Source organism: Crocodylus siamensis, chromosome 1, assembly GCF_052110815.1.
Source record: "Crocodylus siamensis isolate JL-2025a chromosome 1, ASM5211081v1, whole genome shotgun sequence".
NCBI lineage: Eukaryota > Metazoa > Chordata > Crocodylia > Crocodylidae > Crocodylus > Crocodylus siamensis.
In genome coordinates, this window is record NC_143395.1 from 320,895,829 (window position 1) to 320,917,101 (window position 21,273).

Here is a 21,273-nt window from a genome sequence, read left to right on the forward strand (position 1 = left end):
GTTCAGCAACAAATGACACAACAGAAGAGGAAGGTGATGAGGAGAATGAAGTACAAGGATTTATCTTTGGTAAGCTAAGGTGAGTTGACCTAAGTTTTAATTGATTTCTGCAGTTGTTTTGAATAGAAGTTTAAAAGACATATGATCTAAAAATCTGTTTTAGCAATTAGGTGGCTTAAAATTGGTTAAAATTCTAATTTAAGTCTTTTATGTGCGCTTTACTCTAACTTCAGAAAGATCAATTATTTCCTCTGGTGGTGACATTCCCATACTCTTGGCTTATGTAGAAGAAAAAATAAAAATGCAGTTGGATCAACTTTCAGAAGAAATACTCTTGGAATTATGATCAAATCTTATTCCTGAAGTTGGGCAAAAATTAGAATAGCAATAGAACTAAAAAATATACAGTTGTTACTGTAATAAAACATTAGGGAAACTGGTCTTTCATTTTCAATTTATTCACATCAAAATGAGAACTTTCAAAATACAAGTAGTTGAACCCATATGTCAAATTACGAATTGTTGATCCCTGAAGTGATTAACAGACTTACAGAGCCATGCAGAGGAACATAGGGTGCACCCAGCTCTTTTTTGATCAGCTCATTTGCTATCTGCAGCTGGTAGAGATGCTACTGTGGGATAAATCAATAGTGCTTCCAGTTATGTGAGATGAATCACAAATTTTGGCCATGTGTTCTGCTCCCCGTGTGACTTATTTTGTTCCTCTGGTGACACATTTATTTTTCAGAAAGTGTGAACTTGTTTGTAATAATTCTTGTTGAGATGTCAGTTACGATGCAAAGCTGCTAATATCATCTGTACCTTTGTAATTCTGAGCCTCCATCTTTTACTGTCTTGCCTAATGTAGTCAGATTGTCACAGCAGTGCCCAGGGATCTTTAGTTCTGTTTGTAGTGCTTTTCAAGAAGTTACTGTGGCCCTGTCTGTGGTGGCACTCCCGTGTAGGTCTGCCTTGTCAAGGATCTGCCCTTCTACATAGCATTGCTTAACTGCTCATTTGGTCCTGAGATATCTCATTTTTCTCTGTACCCATCATCTTTGCAGAGGTTTTATGCTTACTTTTATAGTCACAGGGTTGGAAATCAAGAGGTCTCTGGCTGTAGGGCCTTGCAGGAGAATCTTAAGGGGCTGGAATGGAGGGATGAATCCTGCATCTGAATCCTGGTCTTGTGATCTCAGAAGAAGATGACTACAGTCTGCAAGGAGGAGCTATTTTCTTCTGTCCTCAGCAAAAATAGCTCAAATGTCTTCTAATACATGGAAGCATTTCTGCATTGCAAGTCAATGTGACAAAAAGAACTGTTTTTGGTAAATACTACCAAATGAAATATGAATTTCCACAGGTGGTCAGGATGACTGAAACCAGGGTATATTTGCACCTTACAGACTAACAAAATCAGAGGTGCATAGTATGAGCTTTCATACTTCAGGCTTACTTTATACTACTTATGAAAGCTTATGTTATGAATATCTGATTTGGTTTGTCTATAACTGGGGTTTTCAACCTTTTTTAAGGAGTATACCCCTTCTGGGTACACTTCTGGCAGAATGGGGAGGGGGTGGCCGTGGCTGGATGTGGAGTGGGGTGGAAGGAGAGCTTGCATATGTTGGCGGCATGGGGTGGTGGATGGTGGCAGCAGCCACTGTGTGTAAGCTCCCCACCCAGCCTCCAGCCAGCCAGGCAGCACCTGTCTGGCCCACAGAGGAAGGCTGCTTCTGTTGCCCCCTGCCCCCAACCCTGCTCCTGGGAGGTGGTGGTGTGAGATGGTGGGTGGTGGCACTCCATCCCTACCCACCCACGTGTACCCCTGGTGGTATGCGAACCCCCAATTTATACCCCCTGGTCTATAAGGTTTAAATCTACCCTGCCTTCTGCATGATTTCTGACTAATATGGCTTACTACCTCTCTCTGCTTAGGATGCCCAAAGACATCCTTGCATGTAGAAATGTCCTGCAGGCTCTAGACAATCCTCCATGATTCAAATGGAAGTTAAAAATATATATGAATAGATGCAACTGGCGATGGTTGCATTTGCATATTGATCCAAATCCCTTCTGCTTCTGTGACATCACCATCTGGAACTTGAACACTGAAATTCAGCTCATCAGTCACAAGGGAAAAACAGGAACCTCAACCAAAAATATTGAAAAGACTGCCAACAGTGACTTTGCTTTGGTACCATTGGAGTCTTTGATTCACAGTTCAGGACTGTAAATTATCTGAATTACTATGCCTTTGTGCCTTCAGTGACGGAAAGTGCAGTGACCCCCAGGGCATGTCCTCAATGCATAGTGCTAATTGAAAGATTGCAGTCTTTTGTGCATAGACTGAGTACACATGGATCTGTAACTGGAATAATGCAAAGCATACTTTCTAGTACAGCACTCTTGAAAGTTATGGGGATTGGTTCTTAAGGGTGTCACACAAAGTAATCTACTCTTCCATACCACAATGGACCACATGACCCTATGTGGCACCCTTAGTGGCCAGCCATCTACTGTGCCATGATGATGACAAGCTGGAAGGTTCAGCTTGTGCTGGGTGACCTAGATTGCTCTCACTGCATTTTTTGAGGATCGTCCCTTGTATGTTTCACTGGGGTGGAAGGAAGACAATGAATCTTCCCTCAAGAAAGGTAGGAGAGGTGAGTCTGGGTGACAGGTTACCTCTGGTGCCACAGAGCCAGGAAACAGCCCATAAATTGAGCTGTTAAGAAACCACAGTTGGAGACGCATCAGAATGTGGATTTTCTTTTTCTTTTTTTTATAATATATTCTGTTTTGTTTTTTTAACAGTGGACTCTTCATTTACTATTTCAAAAGTCTAGCAGTTCTGAACATTTCTAGTACTAAACTAAAATTGTCTGAGGTTAAATTTGAAATATTTAAAAGGTGTCATGTTTCTTCCAGAACATAAATTAGCTGAGTATAGTCTGCTCACGCTTCTAGAAGACATCAAATTTGAGTTAACACCTGCCTATAATCATTGTGGAAATTTAACCACTCACTTTCTTGTTCCCTACATCTTTTTAAAAAATTAAGAACATTTCATGTTTAGCTACCTAATACAGGATTATCCAGATTTTAGCTCTACATGTCATATGAATTTAGAATTCCAAGCTGTAATTCAAATCTAGCCCTTTAAATACTGGCTTGTCTTTGTTTAATCCTGTTGGCAGTTTCCATTTAACTAAAAATATCTGTTTTAACATGCATTGACATAGATGTTTAGATTGAAGATAGTATTATAAGTCCTGGACAAAATGCTCTCTGATAGAAAGGATACTTTAGTGCATTTAATCCTTTGGGTCCTTTCCTGGAATTTATTAGGGTCACCCTATATCCTCTTGACCTGAGCACACCTTCCTCAAGACTGATTCCAGTCCTATATGGATCTAAACTTTCAGGTCAAAGATAGTACAATTATCAGTAAAACCATCAGAATTTGCCCATACCTCATAGGACTCAGGAGGATCCAGGATTTTGTAAAGAGGAGTGAGGGAGCAGTGACTTGATGCTGCAGGGGTGGCTGCATCCTGCCTCCCAGTTTCCCCTGGTTCCAATGGGATGGGCACACCACATGGTGGGAACAGCTGTTGGAGACTTTTTTAAAATCCCCAAATCAGGTAAGAATGCCTTGCTCTTGGTACCCCCTCCTTTTCTTTCAGTGCTCATTGGTACATCCCACTCCCCTTCTGTCCCCGCTCACCCACATACTGTTCTGTCCCAGGGGCAGGGGATGGGGGAGCTCCAGACCTGTTCCTGCCCCACTCCAGGTGGGGCTATAGGGAGTGGCTGCACAGGGAGTTGGGCTCAACCTGGGACAGCAGCAGACGGATTTCACCAGAACATTTTCCTGCTTATCTTTGTTTTGGAAAACTTTCACGCTGCTCATGTGGATTTTATAGACCTTACAAAAGCAACTGCCATTTCATGCAAGCCTAAAGTAAAGCCACTTTTCTTGCTGTAGACACCCAATAATTAGGGAAGCCTCTAGCCTAAAACACCTTTAAGAGTTTATGCATAACTAATGAACAAACAATTATTTTAGAACCTGTTTTAGTTTACATGAACCTTTACAGTGTGTAATCCAATGAAGAAGGAACACAGCTTTAACAGCTTCAACAGCACAAATGCCTCCAGTCTACTTGAACTAACTTTTTTCCACAAAGGGACAATTAATACCATCTTTGATATTATCTATGTGATTGTCAGATGCAAGGAAGTTGGGCATAAAGACTTTTTACTCAAAAGGAAAAGGAATATGAGGGTTATTGGTAAAATGAAATCCTTCTCCGTAAGTTACATTTCAAACGCTTTACTGTGGGGGTTTTTCTAGCAGGACCTTAGCAGGCTGAGATTTTTGTACATGACATTTTCAACCTTATTTAACTATTTACTGTTTTGGTGTCGAACTCATGAGAGCTGTTTGTAGTCATTTATTCCATCAACATTAATAATAAGCCTGATCCAAATACTTGCTAAGCAACTGGGCGCCGCACTTCACGAAGGATGCAAATAATCTGGAGAGGGTCCAGAGAAGGGCCACTCGTATGGTTAAGGGCCTACAGGCCAAGCCCTATGAGGAGAGACTAGAGAAACTGGACCTTTTCAGCCTCCGCAAGAGAAGGTTGAGAGGCGACCTGGTGGCTGCCTATAAGTTCATCAGGGGGGCGCAGAAGGGAATTGGTGAGTATTTATTCACCAAGGCCCCCCCCGGGGGTTACAAGAAATAATGGCCACAAGCTAGAAGAGAGCAGATTTAGATTGGATATTAGGAGGAACTTCTTCACAGTTCGAGTGGCCAAGGTCTGGAACGGGCTCCCAAGGGAGGTGGTGCTCTCCCCTACCCTGGGGGTCTTCAAGCGAAGGCTAGATGTGTATCTAGCTGGGGTAATGTAGGCCCAGCACTCTTTCCTGCTTATGCAGGGGGTCGGACTCGATGATCTATTGAGGTCCCTTCCGACCCTAGCATCTATGAATCTATGAATCTATGAATCTATGAACTGTAGACTTCCTTGAAATTGTCAATATAAGTTGCTTATATTTACTAATTATCAGAGTGAAGCCTTTAAGTTGCCATGCACACATCCTATCTCTTTTAGAGAACTGGATTAAAACTCTTACATTCCTGTCTGCTACCTTGTTTGTTGCATAGAAACATAATTTATCTGTACATGATTTTGTAAATGATTAATTTGTTTTCTTTGATATTTTGGTCCAGACAGATGTATCCTAATCTTAAGGATAATTTGAAGGAGTTCAGAAAGTACCTAAGTGAAAGTGCTAATAACATGGAACTTCTGAAAGTCTGGGAACTACAAGGTATATATTTGATGCATTTTTCCTTTGTTGTTGAATTAACACAGGTATTAGTTTATTTTTTGTCATATTGCTATGTAATTATTGTAACAAAACTACTTTTTAATTCAGCTTTCAGAGAATTATTAGTACTTTTTCAAATAGCAAAATGCTTGTATACTATTCTGATATGACTTGTAATTAGTAAGCTAAAAGTAGATTGTAATCATTTTTATATGTCAGAAAACTATAGCCAGCTTTATTGTTTTTAAGTAATAGAAGAAATTGACCAGTCTTTTCTGCTCCACAATTTTATCTCAGGTGTTAAATTCGGTTTTTGAGCGTTTTTTTTAAATATGAGGTCAGGGAGAAGATCATGTCTTATCCTATCCTTTGCTTCAAGACAAAATACATGGTAAAGCCTCTCACTTTCCTTTACTTTCTTATAAATTCTGATTTTAGTTAGGCTATTGCAAGTCTCACTGATGTATTTGAAAAGACCATCAACTGAAAGGTGAAGCTATTAAAAACTTTTTCATAGATGAGAATAGGGGAACAGATGTATAGATGCTGATTTCTATGCAGCATCTGTACTGATGACCTGTTACTGCTGGTTGAAATGAAGTTTGAATTGGATTATGAATCATTATAAGAATTGTGATTTTCTGTTTACTTTTTCTAATAATGCAGCACAAGAATAGATCACAAAACAGTGCCCTTTTCATTACTTTTATTACTGCTATCAAGAATGATAGTAGTTGACTCTAAAACTTTGAAGATAGAATTTTTCTACCAGATTGTAAAATTTATACAATAATAATGCAAGCTTTCTTTTTGTCAACATTACTAGTGTGGTCAGTGAGTTTTATATAATAGCTGATACAAGATCTTTTAACTTATGGATGCAAGAATTGTTTCTAAATATGCCATGACTTAAAGCAAAGCAAAGACATTTTCTTAAATTGTCATCTTCCTATAATTTATGAGTGAAATTTGTGAAGAAGGAAGGTAATGAGACAGCTCTATTGAAAATGATAGTTGCTTGATAAAGCTGGCGTATGGTACATATGAACAGAGACATAACAAGTGTGGTGGGGGCAGGGAGTGCTGCTGAGTGCTGGAGGGGAAAGGGTTCTGAGAACGAGGTGGCAGGAGTCTTACCTACTCCACAAACTGTCTCCAGCTGTGGCCCCTGCAACCACAGCATGATCTGCCCACTCTGATTGTTGCTTCCACAGCAGCAATGAAGTGTCTGTGCGACAATAAGGCTTTGGGGCTACTCCTGCTTCCAAGGTGCAGACTCACCTAGGATGGGAGCACCATTCTGGTTAGTTCCCCGCTCGCCCACCCCAAGTTATACGACCACATATGAGGCACACTGTTTTAGCAAGTTACAATCCAGGTTGTTTGAAAGACTCTAAAAGTGGTGAGAAACAGGGCTTTTGTTGATGGTGGTTGTGGGGTAAGAACTACTTTCCATATTAAAACTTCATGACATTGTGACTGTAAGTTTTGTTAGCACAGCCACCCTTTTCCAGGACGGAAGGCATTTTTTTCCTCTCCCCATCTGTGTATCAACAAACTTAAAGCCTTCCAATAAGATGGCAGCTCATAGCAGTCTTGATGGGATGATTGTTTCATTTTTTACTGAAGTGAGGGGCAAGGAAACAGTATTTTATATATCAATTGTGTTTTTCCTAGTCTGAGAGTAAAAAACATGGCTCATCAAAAGCTCATCAGAAGTAAAACTCCTGATAAAAAACTGCTCCAAAAAGTAAGAGAGAAAAAATATCCTCCTTCTTTCTAGTAAGAATCGTTCTTTCAAGCAAATAGCTGTCCATCTGTTGCTCATACAGAAAGAACACATAAAAACACAGAGTTTTCCTTTTCAGCCCTGCATAAATGACTTCATTCAGCAGCAGCCTCAGTTTCAGCTATATTAGTGTACATCTGCCATTGTTATCTCCACAATTAGCTTATACTGTACATAAGTATTAAGTGCATTCAGTGCTGATGTATTCAGCATTGGGGCAGTTGGTGTTGACACATTCAGTTACACATTCATCCCTGTCATGGAGCGGCGTCCTAGGAGCGGCTGTGATCTCTCCTAGTGCCCCCTACCGTGCCAAGTTGGTGTCAATGCACCCTTGTTCTCGCCCGCCACTACTTTGATGTTATTAATGTTATGGGAGGCTGCCTTTTCGCCCCCTAGGACATGGTACTCATGATGTATTGAAGTCGGTGCCCCGTCTGATATGACTCTATGCACTAAAGCCTTAGGGGCTGCGCATGGCTCCTACCACCCCTGATACCACGCCCAAGCCTCCCAGATGTACCGGATGTTGTCTAGTCCACTTCTGCCTGTGCCCCTGTGGGCACCCCTGGCTCTTCACGTAATTGCCCGCGCCGTCATGGGCCCCCTGCCGTTATCTCACCCTGGCCCGCGCCCTCACGGGCCCCCTGCCGTTATCTCACCCTGGCCTGCGCCCTCACGGGCCCCCTGGCCTCTCCTTCCTCACAGTTGCCCACGTTCTCCGCAGACGCTCTCTGGCCTCTCCAGGCCATGCCCTCCCTAGGGCCTGCATTCACAACTGGGGCCTTCCCTCACAATCTGCTTTCGTGATTGGGGCCTTCCCTCGCAATCTGCTTTCGCGATTGGGGCCTTCCCTCGCAGTCGGGACTCAGGTGGCCATAGCCGTGCCTGAACCCCAAATTCCCCTCTTGGGTCGTAAGCGAGCGCCCTCCCTGGGGCTTCTTGCTTGCCCTAGGGCCTTTCTTCACGCTTGGGGCTCAGGTGGCCATAGCCATGCCTGGCCCCTAAATCCCCTCCTTGGGTCTACCACTCCTGTGGGGCTCAGGCAGCCTCGACCTTACCTGGCTCCCAATGCACTGTGCCCCTTCTCAGGGCTGGGGTCAGTGCACCCCTAAAATGCTGTGCCGTCTCTGGCACCGGGGTCCCCACACCGCTGTGGAATCCCAACGAGGCCTCCTCCAACCCCTATTACCCTCACCTGGTCCTCCGGTGTAACAACAAAAGCAATAACATAAGCCAATCGGCTACAACTCAAAACTAAGCCTCCTGGCTAAAACGCAGTCTGTAAGCCACCTGGCTAATCATCATTCCACTCCCTACCAGGGCTTTCTCCTCCCAATATCCTTGAGCCGAAGCTGCTCAGGCCATCAAGCTTCTCCAGGCTGCCTACTCTAGCAGAGCTCCTTCTTCCTTGGATGTTAGCAGGGCACTGCCTGCTTGGCCTCAGAGGCTGTTTATATAGGCCAGGCCCTGCCCCCTTCCAGTCAGCTGACTGAACTGCAGTTGCCCCGGCAACCGGCACCTGTACCTTTTCCTAGGACCAGGGCACTGAAGTGCCCTGCGACAATCCCTCAGCATCTAAGTTACTGGTTCTGGGATGAAGTTAATTCTACCACCAGCATCTTATCTGTTGCATTTGGTTTTCATTGCTTCCATGCTCTCAATCCTGGCATAGATTGTCTTGGGTTATCATTTGCTCCTCTTGTTGCCAAGTATATGGTACCACATGAATTTAAATGTCACCAAAATGACTGGCTAAGCAGCAGCTCTGCAGAAAAGGACCTAAGGATTATAGTGGACAAGAAGCTGAATATGAGCCATCAATGTGCCCTTGTTGTGAAGAAGGTTAATGTCATACTGCATTAGTAGGAGTGTTGCTACAAAATTGAGGAAAGTGATTCTTCCCTTCTATTCAGCACTGGTGAGACCACATCTGGAGTACTGTTTTGCTCCTCCACTACAGAAAGGATGTGGGCAAATTAGAGGGAGTCCAGTGGAGGGCAATGAAAATGGTTTGGGGGCTGGTTCTGAGGAGAGGCTGAGGGAACTGGGCTTATTAGTCTGCAAAAGAGAAGACTGAGTGTGGATTTAATAGCAGCCTTCAACTACCTAAAGGGTGGTTCCAAAGAGGATGGAATGGTGGAAGATAACAAGACAAGGAGCAGTGGTCTCAAGTTGCAGCAGGAAAGTTGAAGTTGGATATTAAGAAAAGCTTTCTCACTAGCAGGGTAGTAAAGCACTGGAACAGGCTACCCAGAGAGGTTATAGAATCTCCATCCTTAGAGACTCAGGTAGACAAAGTCTTGGCTGGAATGCTTTAGTTGTGGATAGTCCTGCTTTTCTATAATTCTATTATTGTTTTATATGATTTAGGTGCCCAGGTTCCCTTTGTACTAATTAAAATTCCTTCAGCTAGTGAGCAAGCCCAATTTCATGGATGACATTCAAACAGAAACACCAGTTCAGCAGGATATGTTCCAGTAATTAGTGATGGCAGGCTGCACATCAACTTTATCATCACCATCATTGTCAGATAAAAGTGTGGCATCTCCAGCATCTCTGTAAGTCATTCCGAGAATTTTACAGAGAATATTGGACTGGATATTCAAATTTAAATAATTCAGGATAATAGTCATAAGCTTTTGTTTTACCATATTACCACATTTACTTAAATTTAGCTGACCCTAAGTTTAAGACACCCCCTCCCACCCAATAATTTTATTCTATATATGGAAAAGTAGTTTATAATTGTTATCATTTTTCATGTATAGAATGTAATTATTGGAGGGTCATCTTTAATTCACACCCACCATCACCACCACTGTAGGACAGGCAGTGGGAGGGCAGGTTGATGTGGGGGGTATTTTATATATATTTCTGCATTATAACAGGGATCACGGTTTTCTCTGATTTTAAAAAAATCCCCAATTTTCGGTTAAAAAAGCAACCCCAAATCCACATTGTTCCATGATTAAAATGAAACACCACTATATGCATATTTATATATTAGTGGTGTTTCATTGCAATAAACTTGCTGTGTCCATAAATTTAAGCATGTTAGAACTTGTATTATTATAGCAGATTCCAGGTTCCTTGCTACTGACAACTAAGAAGGTCAAAGGAAAGTATTAAGTCCTCTAGTAAGATTTCAGTATTTTTATTGCAGTCCCACTGTGGGTTTAATAGTTATTATGACAGCTTAAGAAAAGATTAACCAGCAGTCTTTTAGACACACGTAAAGAGAAGGCATTGAAGAGGTTGGAAAAGTAATAATCCCCATGCTAGTTTACAGTTTTGCATAACCAGGTATCAAGCTTTTCTTTCAAGTAATCTCATCTTAATTGGACTAAAGCTGTTGTTTTTTTTGTTTAGGATCTTTACTTGCCACAAGATACCTTTAACTTGGTTATTGCAGAGGTCATTGCAGGATACTATAGATACAGCAAATAAGGCATCTGAGTCTGGGGACAGTAGTACTCATGCTAGAGGGTCTTCTTTTTGAAGGGAACAGTATTTTTATTTCAAAGACAAAGAAGGTCTTGCTGGGTGCCTATACATGAGCGCAGAGGCAGCTCCAATGCACTAATTATAGATTAATTGAGACTGCTGTAGCGTAGTAATTACTGTGCTCCATCTAGCCTATGTGTCTTGTGTATCAGCATCCCTGTGCTTCAAAATGGTGGTGGGAACGCTTTACTAAAGCTTGTCGAATGAGCTTCAGATAAAGCACCCTCACTGTGATTTTGAAGCTTGAGGATGCTTATCCATGACACACTGTGGGCACTTTAATTAGAGTGGCATTCAGAGCTTCTCTAATTAAAGCACCTCCCCCATCCCAGCCCTTGAGCACATGTATAGATGCCCACTGACATTAAGATTCAGATAATACCTAACATTTACTGTGTACTTATCCCAAAGGGTAGAAGAAGCAACCTCAGCCATAACAACCCTGTTCTGTGGCATCTAGCAAGTGGGTTCAGACTAGTTTAAGCAGAAATAGAAGTATCATAGACCGTTTATTCTGACATCTTTTAATCAGCCATTAACTTCTCAAAGTCTTTTTGATGTTTCCATCAGAAGCTGACAAATAATCTCAAAAGATCTTTGCTCTTTTGTTCTTCCTCTTAGAAACTTCTAAGAGGTTTCTAAGAAAATTTCTAAGAATTTTTTTTTTCTAAGAAAATTTTCAGTGTTTCCAGTAAGCTTGAATCAGTATTCCTACTGGCAGACGGATAAAGGAAATACTGTTTTTACTCAATTCTAAGATGAGGGTTTTTCCTTGCTTAACATGGGAAGGATGCCCCTCTTCTTAGAATCAAGTACAAGGGCAATGGGGAGACAAGCACCTGCTGCAGCATCTGCTCCAGCCCCAGCCCAGGGTTGGGGCTGTAGCTACAGCTGCTTCCTAGCATCAGTCTCTTCACCCCGACATCTCCCCTACAGCTTCTTCCCCCCCATCTCCTCCCCATGCAGACTCTGCTTCCCCTCCTCTCCTTCACCTTCTCCTTGCTCTGCACCAACAGGCTCTGTCCATACTGCAGCCTGAGGCACTGATCACAGCCCCAGCCACGCGCTGTAGCAGTGCTTGCTATGGGGGCTGGGCTGGGGTTGTGCTCTGTGCCCCAGGCTAGATGAGGATGGAGCCTGCTGGAGCCAAGGGCTAAGGAAAGGGGGAAGGAGGGAGGGAAGTGAAGAGGCTGGGGGGAACAAAGGCCGGGGGAGGGGCAGAAGTAGAGGCTGAGGAGGAAGGGGGGGGCAGGCAGGGGGCAGAGGTGGCAGGCAGGTAGGCACAAGCAGGGGGAAAACTACTTTACCTTCCCACATCATGTGCCCTCCCACTGCCTTCCCCACTGCAGCAGTGGTGGTGATGAATTAAAGACAACCCTCCAATAATAAATCTATAGATAAATTCTATACATAGAAAAATGATAACAAATATTTATGAATAATTTTCCATGTACAGAATCTAATTATTGGGGGGCAGTCTTTATAGATTCATAGATGTTTGGGTTGGAAGGGACCTCAGCAGATCATTGAATCCAACCCCCTACCCTGGGCAGGAAGGAGTGCTGCAGTCAGATGACCCCAGCCAGGTGCATGTCTAGCCTCCTCTTAAAGACCCCCAAGGTAGGGGAGAGTACCACCTCTCTTAGAAGCCCATTCCAGATTCTGGTAAACCTTACCGTAAAGAAGTTCTTCCCGATGGCAAACCTAAATCTGTCCTCTGTCAGTTTGTGGCCATTGTTCCTAGTTACTCCAAGGGGTGCCCTGGTAAGCAGAGCATCTCCTATTCTTTGCTGCCCACACCCTCCCTGATGAATGTGTGGGCAGCCACAACATCACTTCTCAGACTTCTCTTATGGAGGCTGAAGAGATCCGGGTCCCTCAATCCCTTCTCATAGGTCTTTGCCTGCAGGCCCTTAACCATACAAGGGGCCTCCTCACAACCCCCTTGAGGTTGTCTATATCCCTCTTCAATTGTGGTGCCCAAAACTGGATGCAGTACTTCAACTGTGGCCAGACCAATGATGTGCAGAGGGAAAGTATCACCTCCCTGGACCTGTTTATCATGCACCCGCTAAAGCATAATGAAGTGCGGTTAGCTTTACTGATCTCTTCATCACATTGATGACTCGTGTTCATTTTGGTGTCAAGAATGACTCTGAGATCCCTTTCTGCTGTGCTACTGAGAAGGTCCTCCCCCAGCCTGTAAGTGTGCCGGTGATTCCTTCTTCCTAGGTGCAGCACTTTGCACTTGTCTTGTTGAACTGCATCCTATTCTGTTCTGCCCACTTTTCCAACATATCCAGATCCACTTGGATTTGTTCCTTGCCCCTCTAGTGTGTTAACTTTATCCCATAATTTGGTATCATCTGTGAATTTGGACAGAGTGCTCTCCGTGCCTTCATCCAAGTCACTGATGAAGAGATTGAACAGCACAGATCCAAGGACTGAGTCTTGTGGGACTCCACTACCCACATCTTTACAGGTTGATACTGACCCATCCACCACCACTCTCTGGGTGCGATCCCTAAGTCAACATGCCACCCACTTGACCACGTAAACGTCTGTATTATAGCCACTGAGTTTATTTATGAGACTAGGATGAAGTACCATATGGAAGGCCTTTTTAAAATTTAAGTAGATAACATCTACCTCAATTAAATCTTAAATTCAGAGTCATCTGAATTCAAACAAATACAGCAATACAAAAGGTTACTGTATTTAGTTTCTAAATATTCTCCAGCCTCTTTCCACCTCTGAATATTTATTTCAAGAAGTTTGATTTCTTCTAGGTTTTCGAGTAATAAAGAAAGTCCCTTCACAGTTTTGGAGAAAGAGGAGTTTCTGTTACTTTTTAGTTTAAAAAAATCAGGAGTTAGCTATCTCTCCAGTGTCAGGGACATGCCTTTTACTGTCCTTATGAAAAAATCAGGAAAGCTTTGAATGTCACAGTTCTCACATGATCAACAGGAACTAAGATTTTAGCAGCTAGCTTCCCTGAAGATTCTGTCTGGAATGGGAATTATGTGACCTGGTCTAATCAGAACTTCCTCTTCAGTTGTAGTTCTGGGCTGCTGTAAGCTGGGTCCCTGGCTGAGACCTAGTATGAAGGAGGAAGATGCCTGATTCAAATGCAAAAGGAGTAAGGACCAGACTAGTGTGGGGAGTAAACTGGGACAAGGAGCCTGAGGATGACACAAAAACTAGAAGGGTATGATGGATAGCTAGGGTTGGGATGAGTGCAGAAATTGGGACCAGCTGAGCAATGTGATGGGACTGGTTGGAAAAGGACACTTGGTTGAGAGCCAGGGGTAGATGAGACAGATGGGTGTGGCAGGAAAAGAGTTTATGGAATGGGAGAATTGGAGAAAAACACGTGGTAGGGGCCCAGTTAGATCAGAGGATTTCTAGGAAAAGACAAAGAGACAGAGAGCATGACAACACGTGGGCACTTAATGCATATTAGCCCTATTTCAGGCACTTTAAGGGTGCATGTCTACATATGCATGCCCTTAATGCACCTTAAAAATGGCGATTTTAGCCTAATCATACCTAAATTTCATACCTACATAAAGCAAGCATCAATTTAGGCACAATGAGTTCAAGTGCATTAACACATGTGTAGACACAATAATACTCATTATCGCAGGGACCTTAGTGCTGCCCAGCCACTAGAGAGGCCAGCCAGATCCCAGCCCCAGGGCTCCTAGCTGGCCATCTCTCCTCCTCTAGGGCTGTGCTTCTCTCTGACAGCCCCTAGCTACAGGCTATAAAAGCCTCTAGCCATTTTGTGCCTTGGGGCACATATACCAGGTGCCTGAACAAGCCAACACCTGCTCTCTGCTCCTGTTCAACCCCAGCTCTGTCTCTTTGTAGACGCTGTGGTGAAACACCTCTGCCTTGCAGCTCCATGTCCCTGCCCATGCCCCTTTCCTGGTGCTGCTGGCAGTCCTCTGGGGCTGACATCACAGGGACAGCCGTGTAGGGACCCAGAGAGCTGGCCTGGGGAGCGTGTCCAGCACATCATCCCCATCGAGTCTTAGCCCTGCCCAGGTGCCCATACCGATCCTGAGTGCCTCGAACCCCAACTGGACCTGGGAGGAGGTACACAACCTTGTGGCACTCTGGGGTTAGGCTGACATCCACAGACAGTGTTTGGGGCAGGCGCTTGAATGCCCACATTTATCAGGCCATTTCAGTCAGTATGCATGCATGAGGCCGCTCCTGGATAGTGCGAGAGTGCTGTCTGAATGCCAAGGTCTTGTGAGCACAGGGGGTGGCTGTGATTGACTTCACTCATTAGTCTGGTTTTACCCAGAAGATCATGCCCTTCGTGAGGTAGCTGACCCACATTTTGGTTCCCCAGGAGGCAGGCTGCACACCTGTGAGTGCTACTAGCAGGGGTGGCTTGCCATCATACTCACCCTGCTTTGGTGTCTTCGGTGGCACGTCATCAGAGGAGGGGACCTCGGGCCTTCAGCACTCTGCGCCACCCTTCTCCTTGGTTACTTCATCATTGGCAGCTTGGGGAGCCATGCCCAGAAGCTGCCTCACTCTCATCCCAGCCCCACACCCCACCACAAGGAGTGGCTGGCCATGGCACTGCTGGCTGCTAGCAATGCCAGATCCTCCCCAGGGGTGCCCCCTGACTGGGAACCAGCGTACCACTCACTGCAGGCCTGATGCCATCACTGATGGGGAGCCCTGTGCTGAGCTGTCAGCCTTGCCAACCCTAGTCATGTGGTAAATCCTGCTCTGGGATAGGTCCCTTCCAGTCCCCAGTCCTACCCCTGCCCCTGCTCCCTGCCTGGCCTGCCTGCACTTCTCTGGCCCTAGGCTCCCTTCTCCACAACATGCAGAGAGGTGTGACAGAGTTTAAAACTTTACTGAGCAGCCTGTGTCCCCACAGCTGGGTGGGCACAGGCTGCTCCCATGCCAAGGAAGATGTCAGTGCCAGTGACAATAGCCTCTTTGGTAGTGGGGGCAGGGACATGTAGTGCTGTGACAGGTAGCCATCAAGGTGGTGGCGGAGGTTGCGGGGCAGCCCAGGCTTGCTTCCCATGCTGCCATAGCTCAGGGTCCCAAACTAGGAGGATCCAGGGCACAGTGGCTTGGGCAACCTTCCAACTGTACAAACAGCTCATTGCACACTACGCGGGGCACATGCAGCAGGGGTATGCTTATGGTGCACCACGGGGAGGTAGAGGAAGCCCCATGGCACTTCCCTGGAGAGGCTTCCTGCAGAGAGGGCAGGGTGTGACCAGCCCCTTACCCCAGTTGTCTGGGAGCCCCATGGCACCCTGAGCCTGGGCACCGTGGGCTATGCAGCAGCGCAGTAGAGTGGTTGGCCTGCAGGGTGGGTGGATCTGGAGCTGTGGCAGCAGGTGCAGCTAGCAGCCTGGCCTGGCCTGCCCTTGTAAGGGGAGGCAGGCTGCCAGTCCCAGGGGAGCAAGTGGGGCTGGGGGGCTAGGCCAGTGGCCACCTGGACCCGGCCCTGCCCAGACAGGTTTCCATGGTCTCTGAGCACCTGCATATGGCCAACCTCTGATCTGAGGCTGGGCAGCACAGGGCCCTGGGTGCACAGCATCTTATCTCTGTAATGTTGCAAACTGGCACAAAAAGCTTCTGTCTCTTGCCTCTTCAGGACCAACAGTTGGACACGGGGGAGAGGCTGTAGGGCCCTGCAGTAGTGCTATAGCAGGGTCATTGCCACCTGCCGTTGGAACTGCCCAGATGCGCCAACTGGCCAGTGGTGCACCAGAGACTGGATGCTCCTGCTCCAGTGGCTGGTGCCATCAGTTGAAAACTGGCAGCATGGGAGCAGGCACAGCAGGAAGTGCAGGACCTGGCCTGGTGGGACGAAGACATTGCCCAGTAGACTGCCTGAGAGGAGGCACAGGACCAGGTGCAACAGGTGCATTAGGCCTGGCTGGAGGCCCTGGAGCAGCATCACATGGAGCTTCTTGAGCAGCAACTGGCCAGCCGGAGCCCCTGGGCCCTGCCCACTGCCCTGCAGTGAACTCCCACAGAGTTGGTTGGTTGAGAGGGGAGTTTGGGCGGGTGGAGGTGGAGTTTCTGAGGGTAATAAAGGTTTTCATTACAAATGTGAGTGTCCTGGAGTGGTGCTGGGGGGAGGTAGGGTGTGTGTGGACAGTGAGAAAGGCAGGTGTCAGCAGGGATGACCTGGCGCTTCTCTGTGTTCTGGTGCTCCAGGTAGGCTGAAGCTGGCACAGCAGGTCTTCAGAGGTGGACCAGGTCATCCAGAATTTGTCAACCCACTGGTCATCCCATTCCTGCATCACAAAGCGCTGTCACCAGTGTTGGCTGGCGCGGCAGAGCTGGTAGAACAGGAGGGTGATGGTGGTCTCAGTGGTGGTGTCATGGAGCCGGTGGTTGATAGGGCTGGCTGGAGCAGCTGCACGGTGGTGAGGGCTCTGGAAGTCCATGTACCAGTTCTGTACCATGAGCCCAGCCGTGCTCCTAAGCAGGCTCTAACAGAAGTTAATGAAGGTACTCAACTTTGGAGCACCTTCATCTGAACCCTTACGTAATGAGGGTTCATTTGTTGCGTGATTGGGCACTTATTAAACATTCTGCAGCTGTGGACTTCTGTCAGGGCACAGCTGTAGAGCATTTTCAAAGGGCTGATCATGTGACAAAATATCACTTCTGTCAACACCCTTAGGGAACAAGAAGGACTGGATGGGCAAGGAGATGAAGGTAAGGATTAGGATCTTGAGGAATAGAGACTGGGGCTGACTACAGGGAGAGAGTAAGCATGGGACAAGGACCCAGGTATGGAGAAAGAAGCACTATGTTACAGCATGACAAAAGATGTTGGGTTTGTGAGAAATAGGTAACTGCGTCAGTGACTGCTAGAGTATGTTCTCCCTCCAGAGCTTGAACTAGCATACAGGAATCTTGATTCTCACCTTTTGGGGGGCCAAAAACAGATACCTGTGAGCTCCACTAGTAAAATATATGTTCTCTTCCATTTTAGTGCTGTTTGGCATAGAAAAAAATATAGTACTATTGCTGTAAATTACTCCCTTAGTTTAACTGGCAGAATTATTTGTTGTTTCTAAGGTCCAATTCTACTGATATTGCTGTAGTAATCAGTCTGATGCTACATGATGGAATTTTTTTTTTGCATAAACTTAGAAAATTATACACAGAAGGCATGCCGTGGTAAGTTTGTACAGGAAACTTAAATTAGCATTTCCTAACATCTGTATACTTACCTTCCAATGTTAATGTTTTAAGATTTTTGGATGGGTGTTATGTAAGTGAAATGTGAAGAGTTTTGACCATTTGTACGTGTTTGTGTTTTATGAAATTGAGTCTGTGTTGATTTATATTGTGTTTTCCAGTGATATTTTGTTTTTTTACAGATCTCAGTTTTCAAGCAGCTTCTCAAATTAGATCATCCCCTGTTTATGATGTCTTAACGGTAATGAAAGACATTGCACAGAACTTCCCTATAAAAGCCAGGTATGCTAAAATTGCTTTTTATGGTGATATGAATTATCATTTGATGCTTGTGTTTGAATTTAATGAACATTGTAGAAATTTATATCCAAATCATGCGAGGAGATAATGGTGCTTATATAGGTTTTTTTGCATAGATTTCAAATTAATTCAGTGAGAAAATGGTCAGAAAGGCTAATCTTTTAAAGGTCTTGTAAACAGTCTTTTGTCTGGATACATGAGATACCATGTTTTCAATTTTAAGGCCTATTCACACTTCCTGGTGTGAATTTTTTTTTCTTATATGACTAGTCCTGGTGACTTCAGTGGGGATCTTTCTACTCATGGAAGAAATACTATACAAATAACATTAACAGACTTGTGTCCTGAGTGTTTGTACATTATTATGTTGCTCATTAGCAAAAGATCTCCCCAATACTTTTTCAATATTTCAAGAAATCAGAAAGAATATAAGGACCATGAGTTTTACAGGCTTTCTTCATTACAGAAAATAATGTTCTTTGTCAGACTGCTGTAAGCAGTGCCAGTATAAAAGGTTACTGTTCCTGTGTTCTGACCATGCCTTGCAACTTTAAGTAATTCTTTATCTATGACAGGTGCTATATGTGACAACTTGTCCTACAACTATTTGTGTCAACTACTGAGTTATATAGGAAGCAAAATACGGTTACCCTCTAGGCTCGGGGCAGACATTACACATAAACTGGTTTAAGTGATCAGAAACTGGTTTAAGCCTGTAACAGAACAGACATTCAATGTACATAAACCAGTTTGAAAATGGCTGAAACTGGTTTGAGGTAAACTTGGTTAAATGTAGTATCAGACTTAACTGATTTGGCTCAACTGGTGTATGCAATGTCTGTCCCAGATCCCTTCCTGGTTTAACTAAAACTAGAGTCCCCCAGTATCTCAGATGCTTTTCAGCCCTGGGTTGGGCTGTCTGCTATAGAGCAGGGCTGACCCTGTCCCTCTGCCCCTTTGCTGGAGTTCTGGCAGAGACTGCAGGTACTCCAAGGTCTGCCTAGCTTCCCCTTGCCCACCCCCTTCACCACTCCCTGCTCAAGCAGGGATTTACCAACTTCCCTCCCCTCCTCAACAGCATGGACAGTAGCCAGCATGTGGTATGCTAGCTAATGCTGAGAGTTGTCTGTGTAATGCAGAAAAGACAAAGGCAGACAGGGCAGTGTCCCTTGGGGCTTTTTGGAGCTTATCAACAGGTCAGCAGGTAATGTCCTTCTGTTCCTTCCTTGGAAAAGTTGTTTAAGAGCTTGAACTAATGAGAGAGGCTTTTGTTTTCTTGATGGTGTGCTAAATGCTGCTAAATGCAGGGAGTTACTCCCTGTGTAACTTTCTTTATTGTATTCACTGATTTTCTGTAAAAGAAAGGAATACTGCAGTGTAAGATTAACTGTCCTTTGCTTTCATTTAGTTGTACAGGAGAGTAAATAGGTTTTAAAGTTCTGTTTTTTTAAAGGCAGACTTTCAACTTAAAATAACAAGTAAAATAACAAAAAAATACAGATAAAAGTATTACAGCAGTCCAGGCACCTACAGCTGTTTTTGGCTTGATAACCATGGTTAGCTATTTTTTAAAAGTATTTGTCTCCCTCTTTGCTGTGTGGAAAACCCATACAAATCATAAGGTAGACAGTCTTTTGTGAAAATGATTATAAACAAGACAAATTTATATAAATATTAATTACTAGTACTCTCAGACATTACTGTAAGTCACAAATAACTCCATTTAACCAGTAAGAGTGGAGGAGATGAGTGCTGAATCAGGCTCATATTCTATAAAACAAACCATATTGCCTTTCTTAATTTGCGTTACTAATAACCCTTTATGTAGTTATTTTGAAAGCATTGTAATAATACAATTAATTTTAATTCCTTTTTTCATTGTAGTCAGTTTGAACAATGATAGTAGACCAGTCATTTTTCAGCTGTCAGGTATCAGCAGATTTCTGCAGGTTGCAAATAGGAAGTAATGTATACCAGTAATTCTTGACCAAGGTGCTGCGGCCATGTACGGTGCCATGTAGTATTACCATTGTTAGGTGTGCAGAAACCTACATAATTCGTAAAATAAACCCAGAGGTTTCAAGTTGAAATTCATAGTGTCAAAAAACATCCTGACCTGTTGTGGTCATCTTGACTTCTTTGCAACAGATGCATTGGTGCATTATTTTTCTATAGTCAAAAACCAAATGAAAATTAAAAGCTGGGATTTTCTGAGGGGGGCCTTCAGCATAAAAAGGTTGAGAATCAGTGGCATAGACAAATTCTAACTTCAAAACAAAAATTGTAATTACTGAAATTGAAATTAAAAAATTGTATTTGTACTCAGAAATGGTCTTTAGACTGTTTCTAAATACGCAGCTGCTTTGAAAGTTCCCTTTTCTTAGCCTTTCCAGTGAGGAGCCTTGTTTTCATGCCTCACTCCATTTCCCAGCAGTATGGTTACCCTGAGATAGTGTTTTGCAAAGGTAATTTCTCTACATTTAACAATTATGAAGATGATGTGACAAAAGATATTTTTAATACGTTTTTTGAAAATTAATTTTATAGGCTTTTTGTTGTTTGAAACACCATGTACTGGTTTATAAAAATCGTGCTGTTGTATACAAAATAATAATGCATAGCACTAGTAATAATATGGGTTTCCTGACATCCATCCTAATGGCTCGACAAATAGCAGTTAATGATTCATTAATATGTTTTATTTACTTACCTTTCTACAAAAAAGCCTCAAAGCATTGAAGCTTCCACTTTACTAATATATGTAACTTTTATGTTCCTTTTAATGTCACATCAGCTTTATCTTTTCCTTTCCCCTTCCACTTTTTTTACATCCACTTTCTCTTTAGAGTTTAAGCTCTTTGGGCAGGGTTTATGTTGTATTTTATATCTGCCAAGGACAATGAGAGACTAATCCTGATTGTGGTTTATGGGGCTTTTTTAATACAAATAATAATAAACTACAAATAATGCTGAATATGATGATATACAAATGAGACAAGCATTTTCTTTTTAAACAATGACTAATTACATAAACATTTTTTGAAACTAATGCTATAAAGCTAGAACGATAGTTACTAGGTTGGTATTGCTACAAAATTTACTTTTTGGTTTTCAGCCTCTTAATG

At 43.8% G+C, this 21,273-nt stretch overlaps 1 protein-coding gene across 2 annotated transcripts in view; it reads left to right on the top strand.

Annotated features, from left to right (window-relative positions):
• The window catches only part of UGGT2 (UDP-glucose glycoprotein glucosyltransferase 2), a 241,848-nt gene that overhangs the window by 40,557 nt on the left and 180,018 nt on the right, over positions 1-21,273 (top strand). For both annotated transcript variants that reach the window (XR_016438638.1, XM_090023359.1), the window contains exons 7-9: positions 7-79; positions 5,246-5,346; positions 18,031-18,130. Coding sequence is in view for 1 of the 2 variants with exons in the window: in XM_090023359.1 (XP_089879485.1) it covers positions 7-79; positions 5,246-5,346; positions 18,031-18,130 (274 nt within the window). In the remaining variant the exon portion in view is untranslated. The remainder of the gene's footprint in view (positions 1-6; positions 80-5,245; positions 5,347-18,030; positions 18,131-21,273) is intronic.